This window comes from Cervus canadensis, chromosome 1 (genome assembly GCF_019320065.1).
Source record: "Cervus canadensis isolate Bull #8, Minnesota chromosome 1, ASM1932006v1, whole genome shotgun sequence".
Classification (NCBI taxonomy): Eukaryota; Metazoa; Chordata; class Mammalia; order Artiodactyla; family Cervidae; genus Cervus; species Cervus canadensis.
The window spans coordinates 111,870,477-111,889,921 of record NC_057386.1 but is presented as its reverse complement, the minus strand read 5'-3'; the positions used below and the strand labels follow the sequence as shown (position 1 = coordinate 111,889,921).

Here is a 19,445-nt window from a genome sequence, read left to right as displayed (position 1 = left end):
CCCGCTCCCATGGCCGCCCCCGGCTCCGTGCGCTGCCCCCTCTCCCCCGGGCCGCGCCCCGGGGCCCCGCACTGACGGCCCATGGCGCCGCCCGCCGCCCGCCTCGCCCTGCTCTCCGCCGCCGCGCTCACGCTGGCCGCCCGGCCCGCGCCCAGCCCCGGCCTTGGCCCGGGACCCGGTGAGTGAGCGAGCCCCCCGCCGCCGCTTGTCCCTCGCGGAGCCCGCCCAGGGGCCCAACTCTCTCGCCCCAGCTTGGTGGGGCTCCTTTTCAGCCCCTCAGCGACGCCCCTCGGACGAGGCGGCCCTTCTCCTCAGGCCCCTCCGCGACGCCCCCGGCCGGCGCCCTCTCTGCCTCCAGTACTTCAGACCCTTTCCTCAGGCTCCTCAGCGACACCCCCCGCCCCGGGCCGGGAGATCTCTCTCAGGACCCGAGAAACCTTCAGGCCCCTCAGCGACGCCCCCGGCCGGCGCCCTCTCTGCCTCCAGTACTTCAGACCCTTTCCTTAGGCTCCTCAGCGACGCCCCCCCGGGCCGGGAGGTCTCCTCTCTCAGGACCTCGCACCCCCAGCCCAGTTCTAGTCCCTTGGGGCGACTCGCCCCGCTTGGGTACGCTGCCCCACCCCCACCCGAAGCCCCTCAGCGACACCCCGGGCCAGGACGCCCTCCGCAAGCCCCACAGCGACGCCCGCCCCCCCCCCCCGGTCCCTTTCCCTCCCACGTCCGCGCGCCTCCCGGCTCCCGACCGAGTGCCTAGAGGGCGACGAGAGCGGGCGCCCGGCCCCTCTGCCCAGGTCTGCGCCCCGCTAGCCCAGCTCTGTAGTCTGCGCCTCGTGAGGAGTCGAGTTGACCTGCCTGTCCTACTAGTAGAGGCGGATCTGGGTCCCGAGACGACCGGCTCGGCCCTGCCCTAACGTCCCCTTCCCCCCCGGGGCCCGCTTTGAACTTCCCGGGGACTCAGGTGCAGGTCCAGCGTGGGGAGAGGAAGAAAGGAAGGGGGGTGATGGCAGACGTCTCCCCTACAGAGTTTAGGGTGCTCGTCGTGCGAGTGCAACGCAGAGCCCCCATTTCCCCTGGGTATCTCCACACTTTAAACAGGGTCACCCGCTCCCCAAGTCAAGGTCAAGGCCAGGTTTTCCCCACATGGGGCCTTAGACCAGGATGGAAGCTGAAACTTGCTTAGCTTGCCCTCACACCCTTCCTTGCAGCAGAACTCTCCCAAGTTGAAGAGCAGGCAAGAGGGCGTTGTCTGGCCCAGGTACCTATCTCAGCAGGTTGTTCAAGTGTAGGGAATTGGACATGAGGGAAAGGGGTGGGAAAAGTGCATTACAGATTTGCCTGAGTGGGAAAACTCAAGCCTCTGGGTTCTCCACCCAAAGTCGCAGACTGTGATGTTGGAGAGACAGGATTTTGCTGCTGAAAGAAAACTGCCTTGCTTTGTTTACTTGCCAGCTTGGTTTCCTGATAAAGATCAAGTTTAATTTTGTCACTTACTGCCTGACTTTGGGCTGTGCCTTCAGCTCTCTGAGCCTCAGTTCCCTCATCTGTAAAGGAGTATATGGTAATTCCCTTGCTGGGTGTTGTGAAGATTAAAGAATATACTGCAGGTAACACGCCCACGGACAGCAGGCAGTCACTGAACACATTTAAGAATTCTTTTTATAGTGCTTCACAGTTCGCCAAGTGCTGGACACCTCCTTTGCCCTGGGAAGGCTCTGAGCTTCCAATCTGATTAAACCCCGTAAAAGGCAAAGCTTGGCTTTAGAGAAGTAGAAGGGGGCTCTCCAAATGCTATAAACCTTAGGCTCAGGAAGGGGGTTTCTGAGTGATCAGTGGCCTCTTAAGGGGACATCTTCAAAAACTTCTGCAAAAGTTTGATCACTTCTGTTTATCGTCTGTGAGGAATGACGGAGGAACTTTCTGAGAGCCAGGATATGTCAACATAACTGTAACCTAGTAACCCCTTAGCTCCACTTTGCCATCTGTGTGGTCAGGATTTAATGTCCTCTATGGAGAGAGGTACCGGTGGAAATAAACTGGTTCCTCTCCTGGACAGGGCAAAGTAATAGCTCTGGAAAGTGTTCAGGGAGCTTGCTGTGTGCTTATGCTTGTTGGAAGGTGGCACCCTCCTCAGGCACCTTTGCTTCAGTAGAAAGGGTCAAGTGCAGCAGCCCTTATGTCATATGAACTTCAGACCTCGGTGTGCTTTTATTGGAGGGTCTGGGGTTTGTGCGTGCCTGCATGCTTGCTTAGTCCTTAAGTCCTGCAACCCTATGGACTATAGCCCACCAGGCTTCTCTGTCCATGGAATTTTCCAGACAAGAATACTGGAGTGGGTTGCCATTTCCTCCTCCAGGGGATCTTCCTGACCCAGGGATCAAACTCAAATCTCCTGTGTCTCTTGCATTGACAGGTGGATTCTTTACACCTGGGAAGAGTGAGTCCGGGGTAGGGACAAATAAATAACCATTATGAAATTATTTCTGATAAGGCCCATGTTCCCAATTCAGTGAGCCTCATCAGCTTTTCTCCCTACCATCTTGATATAATACACCAGTGCCTTTGTGACTTTTCCTCTTTAGTTCCAGAGCAGTTTTGGGGAGATACCACATGGTCTTCACCATCACATCCTGTCTAGAGCCTACCCACTAGTTTTTAAAAATCCTTTCCAATAAAAAACATGTTTTACTCTGAAGATATGTCAGGCTTGCCATTTCATATTTTTGATACTGTAATTTTCTCTAAAATTTTGTGGATGGAAAAAATTATTTCAGTACTTACATTCTGCATAATTTTGTAATATTTAAATGACTGGTGGTTTGCATATTTGAATGCTGACTTTATGAAAACAGTTAGCTCATTCCCTATCAGTGATACTTCTAATTACAGTGTATAGCCAACCCCAAATGATCTCCCTTCTCTTCATCCTTTGGGATCCTCTCCCTTCCTTCACAACTGATAAGGAGGGATGTAGAGGTTAGTGGTGGAATCTAGACTCCCTCTTCAAAGAGAAAGGCAGCCAGGGCCATGGACTGTGCGACGTGGACTCGCATCTGGAATTTACTGACCTGCAGGGGACAGCCAAGAGGTAGGAAGAGAAAGCTGGGTGGACTTTAGCTCTGAGTTTTCCGCTGAAGGCAAATACCTTCAGTGTTTCACCTTCACCACCGGTGTTTCACCACATTTAGGGCCTGCTGGGTGTGCGTCAACAGAGTGTCTCAACTCTGGTAACATTTGCCGTGAACATCGTTTTATAGTTAGTACTCATTCTCCTCTAGCTCCTCATCTCGATTTTGTCCCATTGGACAGTAGTGTGTCTTGCCCTAAAACCTGTGAGTTCAGTTAACAGTAAGAGCTTCATACTGTACAGGGCTCTGTCCCTTGTGGGGACTCCATTAATGTTAATAGGATTACCTGCAAAAAACCTGCCTCCCAATGCCAGAGACATGAGTTCAGTCCCTGGGATGGGAAGATCCCCTGGAGGAGGAAATGGCACCCCACTGCAGTATTCTTGCCTGGAGAATCCCATGGAAAGAGGAGCTTGGCGGGCTACAGCCAGCCCATGGGGTGGCAAAGAATCGGACATGATTGAAGGGATTTAGCATGAACGAACAGAAGGGCTGAGAGGAGTAAAGGGGACCAACGTGCATACCAGTTTCTTTTATGCTTTTAGTATTTTAAGAGACAGGGAAATGGTCAAAACTGACCTGGCATCAAAGAACTCTCATCTTTTTGTGAAAACTTCTCACTCCTCAGCAAAGCTATTTAAGTGTTTGAGATATGTAATGAGACCTTTTATAAATCTTAGAGCAAAAGGAAGTTCAGTTTAAGCTCACTGCTAAGAAACAGCAAGTTGGTACATTTAATAGAGATATTCTTGATGTGCTTACTTATGATTTAGGTTATTTGGATCAAAGGCAATCAGTGATGAAGGTAAAATATATTGCTTCACAGTGTACAGATTAGGAATTTGGTGTGATGGGCAATATATCATCTTTAGTGTAGACTTTTCAAGCCTGTAATGCCATGTGAGGCTCTAGATCAGGTGTCGGCAAACATTTTTTATAAAGGACTAGACAGTAAATAATAGGGGTTTTGTGGGCCATGTACTGTCTGCTGCAATTACTCAACTCTGGCTTTGTAGGGCAAAAGAGCCCATAGACCAAATGTGAATGAATGAGAGTGGCTGTCTTCCAGTAAAACTCACATGGACACCCACATTCGAATTTCGTGTAATTTTTATGTGTCACAAGTTTTAGTTTTTTCAACCATTTAAACATTTAAAAAGCATTTTTTTAGCTCATAGGACATACAAAAACAGGCGGTGGGCCAGAGTTGGCCTACAGGCTGTACTTTACCAAGTCCTGCTCTAGGTCCATATGTATTGATTTTTTTTTCCCCAGTGTTCACTGGTCTGGAAAGGTGACAAGGAGGCAAATGATTTTGATGAATGAATGAACCTTTTACTGGTAGCTGACTTTAAAAGACTTTTGAGAAATGGTTGAAAAGGTAAATTTTATGTTATGTATATATTACCACGATTAAAAAGAATGTGTCCGGGAGGGAAATTTCATGCACATACATTTGGATCTTTACTAAGACTTAAAAAAAAAAAAAAAGCTTTAAAAAGAAATTCAGTGTGGTTCAGCGTGCAGCACATAAAGAAAATAGAGCTTGCCTCAGAACCAGCCCAGGGTTTGTTCAGCTATGCAGATGTTGCTTGGATCAAACTGTTGAAAGATCTGTTTCTCAGAGGAAAGCCTAGGCAGCAGGTGGCACCAGCCCTGAGATATTTAAAAAGAAAAAAAAGCCAGGAAAAAAAAATAAATAAATAAAAGAGAAAAAACAAACTTCTATCATTTTCCTAAACAGTTGAGTTTTATTTCCATGGTTCTATCGTCATTTTTATAAAGTGGCCTTTAGAAAAACAACAATGTGTTTAGCATGGCTGCTTATTTTAAAACATTTTTGAAAAAAACAAAATGAAACAAACATACCAAGTTGATTGTATTTGTACTGTGGAACAGTTAATGCAAAACACTTGGGAGAGGCCGGAAGTTTGGATCTGCAGCTTTTGTCTGGGTTTTTGCCTCCCGAACAAGGACAACAGAGGAGGAAGTGAATGTGTTCCTTAGCAAACTACCTGTGCAGGTTTTGAGGTGAGGTCTCCTCAAGCCCCCTGTAGTCACCTGGCAGGTTCATTTCTGGCTTACTCCTGGTGAATGGGTGAGAACTGACTGACATTCTCCCATGTTATTTTTATCTTGAGAATCCAGCTGGAACCCAGAAGCGTGAGTCTAGGGGAGGAGCCCGAGGTCACTCTGTATTTTTCCCCCTTTCTCTGTTGTCTTCGGTGTTTTCCTCTCAAGATAGCAGTGCTTCTTCCCCAGACCTCATCTCTGGGACCTTATCCTGGATTCAGATTGAACAGAGAAAGCAAAGCCCTTGTAGAAATGTCAGAGGGGTGTCCTTCCTCAAAAATGGCCACTCCACAGAAACCTGCCTTTTCCTTCTCTAAGGACATCTTCCCACTCCCCACCTGCCTTTAAACCACTTTCTAGGTAAACACCTCCCTCGCCTGGACTTGCACCAGTTTGAAGAGGAATGAGGTTGGGGACTAGGAAGAACTTCATAGACAAAAGATTTCAGGCCACCTCCTATACAAGGCTGCGTCTCCCTCCTACTTATAACAGTACCCTCTCGGAGCTGCCTCTTTGCTGGGCCCAGCTTCTAGTTTCTCTCACCACTGATTTAATCCCTGGCAAGTAGCCAGAGCATTAAACTTTTATTGTTCAATTTTCCACGAGGGCGGGGTCCCACTTCTAGTGGGCTGAGGAGGCTTCCAAACCAGAGTGTCACACCACATTAGCAACTTCAGACTTTGAGGGCTGGACTTCTTTCAGTTTGGTTAGATTCTTGGTTAGAACCAGAGCAGTGTACTCACACTCAAAGTTTGAAAGCTAGGAAATAATAAAAACAGCAGAGGCAACTTTTAAAGATGATTCAGAACAGTTGTAGCGTTGACTTACAGGACTAACTCTCCCCAGTTTCTTGGTATCTTCCAAACAGAAATGTTAAGTGGCTGTCCATGTTCTTTGGTGTCCTGATGTTGGATGAAAACATGGCGGCCAAGTAGTTCTATTCTAGAACAGTAGGGATTGTTAACCAGTGTCATCACAGTATGTAAATTACTTGCTGCTGTTCAATCTATAAAAATTCATCTTCAAAGAAAATTATTGGACTGGTAAAAATATTTTTAATAATGACCACAGAAGCCATATTTGTTTTTCTTTGATGTTCTTCCGAAGACTTCTTCTGGTTTTAATCAGATTGTTCCCACATAAAATACAGTGGAAATCTACAATAATAAAATCCCTATTCCTATGTCTATGGGGAAATAAACAGGATGGGGACTGTCCTTTTAAGGGGCTTTCCCCTTCCTTTTCCCCAGACTCAAAGCCTCTATTACTGGTGGGTGTTTTGGCATCAGTTAAGGGCCTTCAATCCTTCCCTCCCTCCATGTTTTGCTCTTTCATTAAAGTGTTTCTGTTGTCTAATTATATCCTTTCAATCAAATTAGAGACTGCAGCATCTGGTGAGGGCCATAACTGCTGCCATCTGCACCTCGTATATACAGGCCTTTTCAGCTGAGAATCACTCAACTTCCAAATGGCAGGAAGAGATTTGGAAAAAGTTTAGTTGGAAGGGAGGTTAACTTAAAAGGAACGTCTTCAAAGGCTGGGTGCGTCTCCCTGCTTTGTGATGTGTGTATTGCCATGCAGAACTTCATCGGCTTGGCTTACCAAAGATTCTCCTCCAGTGCTTCTGGCCAGTGAAGGGTTTCTGATTGTCTTAGCAGAAATAACTAGTCCTCTCATCCTTCTTACGGGCCTGAGGGGGCCCCCGGGTGGAGCTGAAAATTTCTCCTTTGAGAAGGATCTTTTGTTGTGTGACCACTGGTTAATGGGTATGACACTCTGTTTATTTGACCATTTCTTCTAATTCAGTGGTTTCAACTAGAGGAGATTTGTGCCCCCAAGGGACATTTGACAATATCTGGAGACATTTTTGTGGTGGGAAGGGGTGCACTGGCATCTAGCAGGTAGAGGCCAGGGATGCTGCTAACGATCCTGGAATGCACAGGACAGCGCCCCTTTACAGGATTGTCCAACCCGAAATGTCAGTCGTGCTGAGATTGAGAGACCCTGTCCTAATCATGTTATTCTTTTGCCCTTCTCTTCTCTGTGGCCTCAGAGTAGGCGACTCTGATCAACATCTTTTTTCACTATTAAGAAGATAGATTCTTCATCCATATCTAAACTCCTTAAGCATTTCTGTGAACAGGGCTTCAGAAATCTCAGTGGAGTAAGGAGGTCTGTGGGTCACCGTATGTTTCCACTTTCTCTAGAGTAAGAGTGCCAGATTAAATACAGGACACTCAATTAAGTTTGAATTTCAGATAAACAGTAATTTTTTGTGTGTTTGTCTCATGCAATATTTGGGAATACTTATCCTAAAAAATTGTTCGTTGTTTATCTGAAATTCCAATTTAACTGGGCATTCTGTACTTCCATTTGCTAAATCTGGCAACCAAATTCTTGATCCATGAAACATTGCCTGAAACTTTAAACCTTTGACCAGCAAATCAGTCTGTTGGCCACCATCTGTCCTCGTTCTGAGTGACTAGACGTGACAATGATGCCTGTTCTTGTTTGTAGTCAGCGCTGCACTGAGACTTTCCTTCTGCCTCAAGCTGTCTCCATGGCCAGGATTTCTGAAACTTGTCTCTTGAGTCATATCTTTATCTTGGAACTGACTAACAAATGTTATCAAATATCTACTGTATGCCCCACATCTCTGACTGGGACTTGTCCCTGTGCCAAATCATAGAAAACGATAACTTTGTTGCTTTGGGTTTTAATTTAAAGATGTGCTGTAAAAGTACACTGGGGCTTCCCAGGTGGCTCAGTGGTAAAAGATTCTGCCTGCCAGTGCAGAAGACTCAAAGAGATGCGGGTTTGATCCTGGGTCAGAAAGATCCCCTGGAGTAGGAAATGGCAAACCACTCCAGTGTTCTTGCCTGGAATACTGAGCCTGGTGGACTACAGTCCATGGGGTCGCAAAGAGTCGGACACAACTGAACACGCACTCCCCTAGAAAACACTGTCTACCTGCCAGTCAGCTCGCTCCTCATTCACGGGCTGCTGTATTATTTGCCCACCCCATGTCAACCAAGGGAAGCTGAATAGCCCAGACTGGCTTCCATGGAGCATTGGCTGCCCTCCAGGATTCCATTATTGGGGAACTTTCTCACTGTCTGAAATTAAAAGTCGGACACAGGCAGTACTCATGAAACTTGTCCAGAAGCTGGATCGTATCAGTTTATTTTATCTCCTTTTTAGTCTGATCGAGAACTTCAGACAGTGTGAATGTGTTGCTGAAGAGATGGTTAGGTGAGGTGTAGATTTGAGCCAGGTGTCTCCTGTTGCAAGCAGACTCAGAATAGAAACAGGTGTATTCGTTGCAAAGAGGGCTGCTCATTCCCTGTTACAAACAATTCTACCATGGATTCTATTTAAATAGCAGATTCCCCTGGTTTAAATAGCAAGCATTTGATTTTCAAATACTTTGATTTACGTAAACTTTCCTGGAATTTCTCCCGGGTCATTTACAGTATGGCCCTGACAGCCAGGGTGGAGGCCCAGACAGCCAGGGTGGAGGCCCAGATTGGTAAGGAAACCTGGGCTCTCTGAATATGTCCATCTTGGGTTCCCCCCAGCCCTCCATACACCTGCTTCCCTCACTCAACAGACATTTGCCAGGCATGTTCTGTGTGGTCTGTAGTTGCTGAGACTACAGAGATGAGTGAACCACTCAGGAAACTTACGTGCTAGTGGAAGCAGGGCCAGGTGCTTCTGGAGCAATTACAGTTCAAGATGATCAAGTCTTAGAAGAGCTGGGACAGCAGGCACTGTGGGACTTGTTTTAGAGCCTGTGGTTTCCATAGGAGTGTAGTGCTGTCTCCTCTGGACCCTGAGCTTTCAAATAGTTCTCCAGCATTTGTCTTATGCTCTGATCCTTTAGAGTTAACTTATGATGCACTAAGTTATTGTCCATCAGAGAAGTGGACTTTGAACTTGAAGACTTACTATGCTTCCCGTTTCCTTACCTGAACACTCTAGTGTGAAATTTTATTTCAAGATTGAAGAGGATATTTATAAGTACATGTTTAAGTAGACCCACTGATGCTCAGGCATTACACTGAGAGAGGTGCCATCACCATGCTGTGATAGAACATGTCTTGCTGGCATTGGCAGAAAAGTCCATGGTTAATTAATAAAATGTTTTCCTTAGAGTTCTGCTGAGCTAGTGACTTCTGAGCGAGTTCGTGCTTTCACTGAGGCTTGGCCTAATCTTTCTGTATATGTTGATAGGTGAATGGTCATTCTTTCTTTTTTTTTTTTTTTTTTGGCTGCATCAGGTCTTAGTTGTGGCACATGGGTTACATTGCCCCGAGGCATATGGGATCTTATTTCCCCAACCAGAGATCAAATCCCAATTCCCTGCATTGCAAGGCAGATTGTTAACCACTGGACCACCAGGGAAGCCCCTCATTCTTTCTTAAAAGCTATCTCCTGGTCTTCAGTTTGCTGAGCGTGCTTGTTTATAATACCCTACAGAATGACTGTCAATTCCTCAAGCACTGCTGCATGTTCATGGTGACTCTTCCTGGCAAAAACACGTGTTTCACTGGGACAGCCATGCATGCTGTCCAGTGGGTCCTCCCTGGGTAGGAGTAGAGCATATTCCAGATGGGACCCAGACTGGAGATTGGAACCCAAGCAGCCCTGAGTTCAGGGCCTGCTCTGCTTTGATAGTTACCTGTTTTTCAAATTTTTATATAACAAGTAATGAGGACCCCTCTCTGAAGTGTTTTCATGGGTCTTCTGAATTTAAACCTCTGGTCCATTGCTTAGTATAGGTTCAGTGTTTATTTGACCAGTCTTTTAATCAAGTATTTTATCTGTTAATGGGTTGGGAAGATTCCCTGGCGTGGGAAATGGCAACCTGCTCCAGTATTCTTGCCTGGAAATTTTCATGGACAGAGGAGCCTGGTGGGCTAGAGTCCACAGGGTTGCAAAGACTGACCAACGGAGCACATCTGTTAATACAGATGAATAAGCTGGAGATTTAAACAGAAGACCTCAGGTCCTCTTCCAAAAGTATGCATTCTTTAGTTAAAATGACTTTGAGAGGTACAGGGTGCTGTTTTTAAGCACACTGTTCCTATGAATGAAAAGGAAGATCTGAAAGATATTTTAATAGAAAAGCTACTGATAATTTAAATATTTACAGTGATTATTTTGTGGCAATTCTACTTTGGGCAAAAGTACAGAACTACTTTTTCCTGTGGTCATTTGAACTGTGAATACATAGTCCAAGAACATGGTAGGTGAACGTCTGTCTTGATTTTAGATGAGTGAATTTATGGTTGATTGAGTTTGATCATAGTTCTTGAAAAAGAAACTAAGGTATATTAATTGTAAAAGAAGATATTAGTATTTTCAAGATGTCCTTTCAAAAATTTTTAATATGGAAAATTTAGAACATATACAAAAATAGAAGAGTGTAAGGAAGTCGTTATGTATCTATCTCCCAGCTTTCATGATTATCAACCAAGGCCAGTGTTATTTCATTTGTATCCCTTTGATTCCTACAACTGGATTATTTTGTAACAAATCTCAGATACCATATCATCTCATCTGTAAATATTTATGTATCTGTAAAGGATAGGAATCTTTTTCAAAAACATAGTATCACTACCATTGTCACAGCTAAAAAATTTAACAATAATCAAATATCCAGTCCATTAATCAGTATTTAAATATTCCTGATTGTCTCATGGGTGTTTTTTACAGTTCAAACAAGGATCTAAACAAGATGCTTTTAGGTCATCTGACTCTATTAACCTAAGTCTCTATTCACCTAGAAGTTTCCCATTTTTTTCTTTGACATATATATTTTGAAGATGTAGCTTCTTCTAAGCAAAAGAGAGTGCTTAAGAGCCTCTCCAGAGGCAGGGCCCACACGGGAGGTGAGTTTTGTTTTTTTTTTTTCCTGAAGAACTGTCCCTTCCATTAGAGAAACAGAATTAGAGCATTGTAAGCTTGGAAGAGATTCTTAATCATTAAGCCTTTCCTGTCACATTACCTCAGACTTTTGCATCTCTGTCCTATTTTGTTAGAATCCTGAGATTAGAGTTTAGAGTGAAGGGACATTGGCTCCAGTCCCCTCATTTCACAAGTGAAGAAGTGGAGGCCCAAATCCAGGTGATTTCTTTAAACCTTGCAGTGTCAGCTACTTACCTAGTGTCATTTTCTCTTTCTGCCAGTGATTCTCTATGCACCATGTATATAGAAGGCCTCCTCCTTCCCCACAGACTACCCTCACTCTGGGGATCTAGATCTAGATCAAGAACTAGATCACTTGCCTCCTTGTAATCATGGGAATCCCTGCCCTTAGGGAGCCATCAGAGTTAAAGATGTAGAGTTTCTTCTCACAGGCTCAGCCCCATTGGGGTGAGAAAAGCTGAGAACCACTGCCTTCCCAGGGCCACACACCTCTTGACCTCTAGGTTCCATGTTACTGAAATAAGCATTCCTGAAGTGCCTTTGAGTGTCTGAGGGCAAAAGATGATTTTGTCAGGGACCGCAGGCATTGAGGACCTACACAGAAGTTTCCACCAGACACCAGTCTGTATTGAAAACACACAGGTGTGTTGTGCAAACATCTGACGACACTCTTGTGTGGCCATCTAAGTATTAAAAGGAGCTTTTTCCACCTCAGCCTTATATTTCTATAATCTACCTGCCTGCCAGACTTAATAGATATCTTTTAAAAGGACAGAAGATATTCCTGTTGAAAAATATTTTCTGCCTTATTTTAAGATGCCATAATTCAATTTAATGCTTGTTGATTCGTGTTGATTTCAAACTAGGCTAAAACCAGCCAGATTCTTCCAACGTAGGATTGATAGAGATGTTGAATGGTTCTATGTGGAACAGAAACTTGGCTTTGATGGATTAAAACAGTGACTCTCACACACATCACATAAACAGAGGTCTAACTAGTAATTAGCTACCAGAAAACTAGGAAAATTCAAGACTCAGTATGAGAAAAAATTTCTGTTTCTCAATAGTGTGGTTAGGAATGGTTCAGGGAAACAGTGTTGTTAGGAATGACGTGGAGCTTCATTGAGAACTTATTCTTCAACTTTATTAAATGTTATTGAGGAGTAGAATGCCTTTTGCTTTCCCACCACTATCTCATATATGTCCAGTTTTAATTATCTTAACAGAATACCTCATTACAGTTTTAAACATGAACTTTAAAAATTCAGTGTATGTACAACCTATCAAGGGTTAAATTGCCTGAGACTCTTAACTTGGCATTTTCCTCACTTATAGTAAGTACAAATGTTGAATTATGTGATTTCAGTAGCATATATAAACAAAGACCTGTTTCATCACACAGTTGGAATTTTAAGAAAAGCATATACCTTTTTCACTTTACCGTTTATCCACTGAATGCTGGGATTCAACATAGGGTTCAAACCATATATATTTTTTCCTTTTATTTATCAATTTTTGATTAATTTTTATTGGAGTATAGTTGCTTTACAGTGTTGAAAAGTTTCTGCTCTACAGCAAAGTGAATCAGCTATACATGTACATATATCCCGTCTTCTTCAAACATTACATATTTTTTTCTATCCGCGTGGTAGCCTGGTAACTGTCAACAGAATTGTAAATAGCAGAACGGTGTGCCTGTCCATCCATGGCATATTGCCTTTTATAGCTATGTATTTTTATGGGGTAGAGTAAACTACACGATCGTGATTGTTACAGTACTTTCAAAGTTCTAATAATGTTTGATTTTTTGCACTGTTTAGTTACATAATAAGACACTGTTTATTTGCATAATGATAATTTATGGGGCACCTACTGTGTGCTAGGCACTTTACTTGCAGCTCCTCTGATTCTTCCAGGTGTCCTGAGATATTAATAATCGAATCCCCCTTTGCACCAGTGAGGAAACAGGCTCAGAGCTCAGCTGCCTGCCTGCAGCTTGCACACCACGGAGCTGAGCTCTGACTCCAGCCAGTAACGTGCTCTTTCCATGCCAGAAGTTTTTCTCGCTAGAAAGTAGTGAGAAAAGGATTTGATTTAAACTGTTTCATAACCCTGGAGATTAAACACTCAATCCTGTAAGTTTACATGTGCATGTGTGTCTATTCTGTAGGTATATCACTTGTACAGGCAGTCAGGGCTGCATAGAAGGGCTTCAGGGGCTTCATGAGCACTTCTGAAACTGTAAACTGATGTGTGTGTGATGGTTGTCTGGGGCATCAGATCCCTGTCTTTCAGCCTGTTCTCCGAGAGGTCTTTGTGTATGTAAAAGGATTAGGACTCCTGATCTCACTGACTGCCCTCATTTCAGAGATAAACTTGAGATGTGGAGGGATGTGCTGTGACGGTGGTGCAGCTGGCAGGTCAGAGCCGGAGCAGGGCAGGCCCGCGCCCATCAGCATCCTCCTCTGACCACAAGTGCATCTCCAGTTTTTAAAAAATAAATGCCACAAGCCATACTTTGAAGGATTTTGGTGATGGAGAAAAAGATAAGGCATCGCCAGCTTAGAAAGGCTGAATTAATCCCGAGTGCTTCAGGCTTGTGTCTAACTTAAGGGCTGTTTTCCTTCAGTCCCCCAAAACAAAAGACTTGGGGTTCTCTGATAGAGAGGAAAGGTCCAACAGAGATAAATGGAGTGGGCTCCAGCTAGAGAGGACAGGCAGGAAATAAAGCAGTGCTTTTCACAGCTTATGATCCCTTCCTTCTCAAAACCCCTTCTCCCTTAAAGATCCCACCTCCCAGGCTGCGCGCTGTCAGCCGTCACGGCTGGGCCCTTCTTCCAGGCCTGAAATGCAGCTGGGCCCCAGGGCGCGGCCTAGATGTCCTCTCTCTCCACACAGGCACCGTTACCTCCACACTTCTGGATCTGGCCTTGGCTTCTTTCCTCAACCCTGGGCTCATCTAGCCATCTGCTTACTCTCTTATCTCCATCCAGTTTTCCTGTCCAAAACCAAAGCGTTGATTCCACACACAAGATACTGTGCCTCTTGGCTCTGCCCCATCGTAGTACATGGCAGCACCATTCACCCAGGTGCCCAGGCCTACCTCCTCGGTGTTGTCGCCAACTGCTCTTTCTCTGGGACCCTGTATTCATCAAACCCCCGCCTCCCAGCAAATACTTTGGTTCTACCTTCAAAATACATCCAGAGTCCAGCCATTTCTTCCCACCCTTCAGTTGCCAGCATGGCCAAGGCCACCCTTCTTTCCAGCCATCGTCTTCAGCAGCCACCTAGGGTCCCCTTGCCACGTGCTTGGCACACTCTCCACAGCTCTTTTTCCGCCTGGCAGCTGCAGTTCTGCTAAAGGATAAATCTGATCACGTCACTTCTCTGCTCAAAGCCCTCCAATGACTTCCTCTCACTCTTAGAACAAAAGCCAAAATCTAATTTATATGACCTTCAAGACCTTACATGTCCTGGTCTTGCCTGGCCCCTCCTCCTCTTCATGTCCCACCCACCCTTCCCGGCACACTCGCCCTACTCTGGCTGGGTCAGAGGAGTGGCCTGGCACTCTCCTGAAGAGTCTATGCAGTTTTCCGGGTTTGTGCCTGCCGTGCCCTCTACCCAGAAAGCTCTTGTGTCATTTACTGTTTGTGTCCTCTTGTCCACATCTTTGCACAAACATTGCCTTTCCAGGTCCTTCCTAAAAGAGAACCGCCACTGTTCCACCTCCATCCCCTTACTCCATTTTCTCTTGTTACACATAGCACTGACTAGCGTTGACTTTGATTGGTGTGTTATGAGCGTGAAGCCCTGTTAGCATGTGAATGCAGAGTGTTCACCACACGGTCCCAGTGCTGTGAACAGTGCCAGACACATAGTAAGTGTTGAATAAATATTTGTTGAATGAATTAATGAATAGTATCCTGGACATTAGATTTATCGCCTTTGCTCGTTCTCTTTCACTGAATGCGTAAATATTACAACCAGCCATGTGATAATTTATTTATTACTGGTTTAAGCCTCTCCTTTCTTGTCTAGCCAAGGCTCAGGTCAGTTTCCCAGTGGTAGGGAACAGGGTGGGCAGGGTCCCCATTACCTAGTACCCACCCTGGTATTCTGGTGAAGTCAAGATGCACACATAATTGTAATCCAGAATGTTCACTTTTGTTTTTCTTGTCCCCACCCTCCCCACAATTGACATGCACTGGGCAAGTCTGCTCAAAAAATAATTGTCAAATCTGGTAATACTGCCTCAGTTTCCCTAGTGTAATTAAGAACAAGACTGGGCCTGGGAGAAGCAGACTAAAGCCAACAGGCTTGCTCATACCCATCCCATCTCTGAGATGCCACCTCATCCCGTTCCAGAGGGCTGGCCCTTGTATGGATGGCCACCGCGTTCTTCTTCAGATTAAGTCATCAGGGAACACTGACCCACTCCCTGCAGATTGCTGTGTACTGCTAAGGCTTTCTGTTGGTCGGCCCGCATTTCTGGCTCCCAAGCCCCTCCTCAGTCACTTTCGATAGGGGAAAATATGTATTAACACATGGAAATTAAGATTCTAGTAACTGGCAGAGATTGGCATGATCTTAGAATCATCACCAGGGCAGATTTTTAGGAATATAGGTTCCCAGGTCCTGCTCTAACCCTGAGACTGGGTAGGGCTCTGGTGTGTTGAGCTCACACGCGCGCACACACACATGCACACACACAGTCTGTCTCTCTCCCCAGCAGATCATATATATTCCTAGTGATGATAAGTGCTACGAAGGAAACAAATGAAGGGCAGAAAAACAGGAGTGGAGATGGTGGGGAAGGGTTTCCGAGGAGATAATGTTTAGTCTGTGATGGGAGGTATTAGGGGAGGACTTTTTGGGCAGGAAATAGCGTGGTGTGTTTATAGAGTTAAAAGCAGAAGAATGTGGCTGGCGCACAGCACAGGATCAGGGGAGAGCTCGGCCGGTGAAGAGAGGGCCTGGGGCCGCGTCTCACGGGCTTCGCAGGCAGGGATGAAGGCTCTGGGTTTTGTTCCCACTGCTCACGTCTCTCTGGGAGTTTTGAGCCCTGTGTGGGGAATGGGTTGTTGGGAGCACAACAGTGGATGCCGTGGGATCCGAATCGGACCATATTGTCCTCCCATGGCAAACGGGACAAAGGTGGAGGCACCCGAGACGGAGAGGAGAGGGTAGTTTCAGGGAACTCATTTGACAGAAGTCAACAGGACTCGCCTATGAGAGGAAACAGGGTGAGGGAGAGCGTGGGAAAGCTAGGATGATGCCAAGGGGTTCTGTCAGAGGCAGCATAGAGTGTGATTGCGTGCCTCAGTCGCCTCATCTGTAAAATGGGAGTGTTGAGGCCTCCAGGCTGGGCTGGTGAGGAGCTGATGTAAAGCACTTAGCGCAGAGCCTGGCACTCAGTAGAACCCCATGTAAACGTCAGCGGTGATGTGGATGGTGGTGATTTGTCCAAGGTTGCACAGCTGTTTGGCATCAGGTCTGGGACCAGTGGATTTTCTGCTATACTGAGCTGCCTCCTTCAGTTACCTTTGAACTTTTTAAATTCGTGCACTCTTGGTAGAGGGTTCGGTTGACTCAGAACATGACGAGTCACCCTTCTCACAACGTGTAGGTGAAGTGCGAGGGTGTCCTATGCAGCCTGGGGTTCCCAGTTATTTTGGCTGTCCATAAAACCATGCCATTCTGGGCAAAACACAGGGCCCCGATCGGGCGAGGAAGCGGGTACAGGAAGAGAGATGATCTGAGGGTAGCTTTCAGATACATTTCAGAGTATAGATGCCCTGTTGCACACATGCTGAGGCCGGAGGAGGAGCACGCCCCACACTGGGAGCCGGAGGTGTGAGTCCTTCATGCCAGAAGTCGTGGGTCAGCACATGCCAGGAGGGAAAGGAACAGAGCCAAGAATGTTAGTGTACCGCCCCCAGATTGTCAGGTTCCTAGGGATACGTCTTAAAGGAGTGTTTGAAGTGCTTCTATCTGTCAGTTTCAACTAAGCTAATTTTCGGAAATCGCTCTTGTACCGTGCCTTTCTCGTGAACCTCTGCGAATGTAATGCATGCAATATGTGGGGGGAAATCCTCTCAGCCGAGGTTCCCATCCACCCCCGCCCCCCTCCCCCCACGAAGTCTGAAAGGCAGATTTGAGAAGCACAATTGTTGCACCTGCAAGGATTTGTCTTCTTATTAAAGGGACCTCAGACCATGTTGAACGTGTCCTGTAGGAAGGAATTTCAGAAGGAGGTGAAAGAAAATGCCAGCTCAGCGCCCACTCCCTCCTGTTGACTGTCTGTTTTGTGGCACCTCCGTCTCAAGCAGCGTGGGGAGGACTGTTCTTCATTACCAGGGAATGTGAGTCATTCCCAGACCCGTGTGATTGGGATTCCAAAGCGTTGCTGTATCCAATGGTCTTATTAAATCCAAGTGTCAGTGCAGCCTTTCAGACCATAGAGGAGAGCTCAGTTAGAGCTGGTGCCCTGGTTCCAGTTACCACGCAGAGACGCTGGCGGCGCAGTGACTCCCTCTGAGCACCCAGAGTTCCTCAAGGATGGCTCCCAGGTTTGGGAGCTTTCCCAGTTCACTTCATGGGCTTCAGTACATTTCAGCTCCCTGTTTATATCCTAGCTGGGATCTGTATAGTTTCGGGGGAAATGTCCTTGTGTCTACAGACAAGCAGCACCAAGAGGGGCCTGGCCTTTGGAGGGTACCCAGCCCTACCCATGTTCAACCCACTGTGTCTCGGATCCAGCAAGACGCTACCCATTTCCAGCTCCATCCAAACAAAACAAGACATCAAGCACAGAAGGAGGAAGCTATAGATGTTGCCAGAAACTTAGTTTGCTCTGTCTTTTCTTTCTCCTAGAATGTTTCACAGCCAATGGTGCAGATTACAGGGGAACGCAGAACTGGACGGCACTGCAAGGTGGGAAGCCATGTCTGTTCTGGAACGAGACTTTCCAGCATCCTTACAACACTCTGAAGTACCCCAACGGGGAGGGGGGCGTGGGCGAGCATAACTACTGCAGGTAAGACCCTCCTCCGGCCTCTTCCCACCTTGCTCACAACTAGGCAAAGCTTTGTCTTCCCTTTGGCCAACTCAGAAGGCCTTTCTTGTTACTAATTTTAGAAATGTTTCTCCTGAACACACATAAAAACACAAAATCTCTTTTCAACTTGGGGCTCTTCGATGCTGGTTTTCAGAGCTCTGCTTTCCTGTCTGATCACTTCCGTGTCTCTTCGGGAGGGTTTCCTTTGTTGGCGCTGCCACCAGAAGACTCAGCTTCTTAAGCTGCCATGGATGTCATGGGCAAGCAGAGCACTGTCTGTGGCCCGAACCTCCCTCTGCTTCTGAGCAAAAGAAGATGTCCTATGTTGTCCCACCTCCTGCCAGCCCAGGACTGCCTTGCTCTGGGAGCAGCTGTAGCCAGCAGATTTGTGCTGCTTCTTTCCTTTCAGTATACTCAGGTGTTTCTTTGCTCTTTTACCTGCTGTCTGAACCTCATAGGGGCTAAACTCCATGGTGCTTCAAGTGTGTACTTGTGATTGTTGGGGGAGATGATCTATGGCTTTGATCAGATTCTCAAAGTTGTCAGTGATCTAAATCAGGTTGAGAATCGCTGGTCAGTAGGGACCAGAGCACCTTTGGTTATAGCCATGTCATAGGTATTTATACCCAGGGTCCTGGTTACATGACTCAAGGTTCAGCCATGTGCTGAATTTAATTATTATTAGGACAGGTACAGAGGCAGCCTCTTGAGCCACTGCGGCAGGGAAAAACAATCAGTGAGCTACTCTTTGAACCACAGACTGTGCCCCCAGTTCTAGCAGAATGTTGGGATCTCAACCATGGCACTGTTGACCCAGCTGAGACAGCATATTTATACCTACACTGCACAGGCCCCAGTGTTTGCCTGCTGCCTCCCCAGGCACCTTTGCCCACATCTAGGACCCTTGGGCTTATCTTGAAGTCTTCAGGCCTATAGTCCGCGTTGTCTTCATCTCTTTGCTTTACCTCGGTTCTAATGGACACCACTGGCCATTCCTCATAGCCGCTAGTGCACTGTTTTTTAGTTTGCTATTTGATTGCTGTTTTTTATATGTTACATTTTATTTTTTGTTTGTTATAGAAGTATTAAAAGTTTATTAAAAAAATTTCTCAAACACCATATATATATATATATATATATATATAGTTTAAATTTAAAGTCCCCATTTTACCTCTTCCCTTCTAAATCCTCTCCAACAAGGCCTTCTTCCCAGAGGTAACTGTTTATATACTACTTCACATTTTGCTATCTTTTGCATT

The 19,445-nt window shown here is 46.0% G+C and overlaps 1 protein-coding gene across 2 annotated transcripts in view; it reads left to right on the top strand.

Moving 5' to 3' along the window:
• Positions 1 to 14: 14 nt before the first annotated feature.
• KREMEN1 (kringle containing transmembrane protein 1) overlaps positions 15 to 19,445 on the top strand; it is a 54,243-nt gene continuing 34,812 nt past the window's right edge. Inside the window, exons 1-2 of one of the 2 annotated variants that reach the window (XM_043437513.1) lie at positions 15 to 178; positions 18,003 to 18,165. In XM_043437513.1, the coding sequence (XP_043293448.1) occupies positions 82 to 178; positions 18,003 to 18,165 (260 nt within the window). In that variant the 5' untranslated portion in view covers positions 15 to 81. Of the gene's footprint in view, positions 179 to 17,672; positions 17,699 to 18,002; positions 18,166 to 19,445 lie in introns of those variants that run through there. The other variant, XM_043437521.1, reaches the window with a different exon arrangement.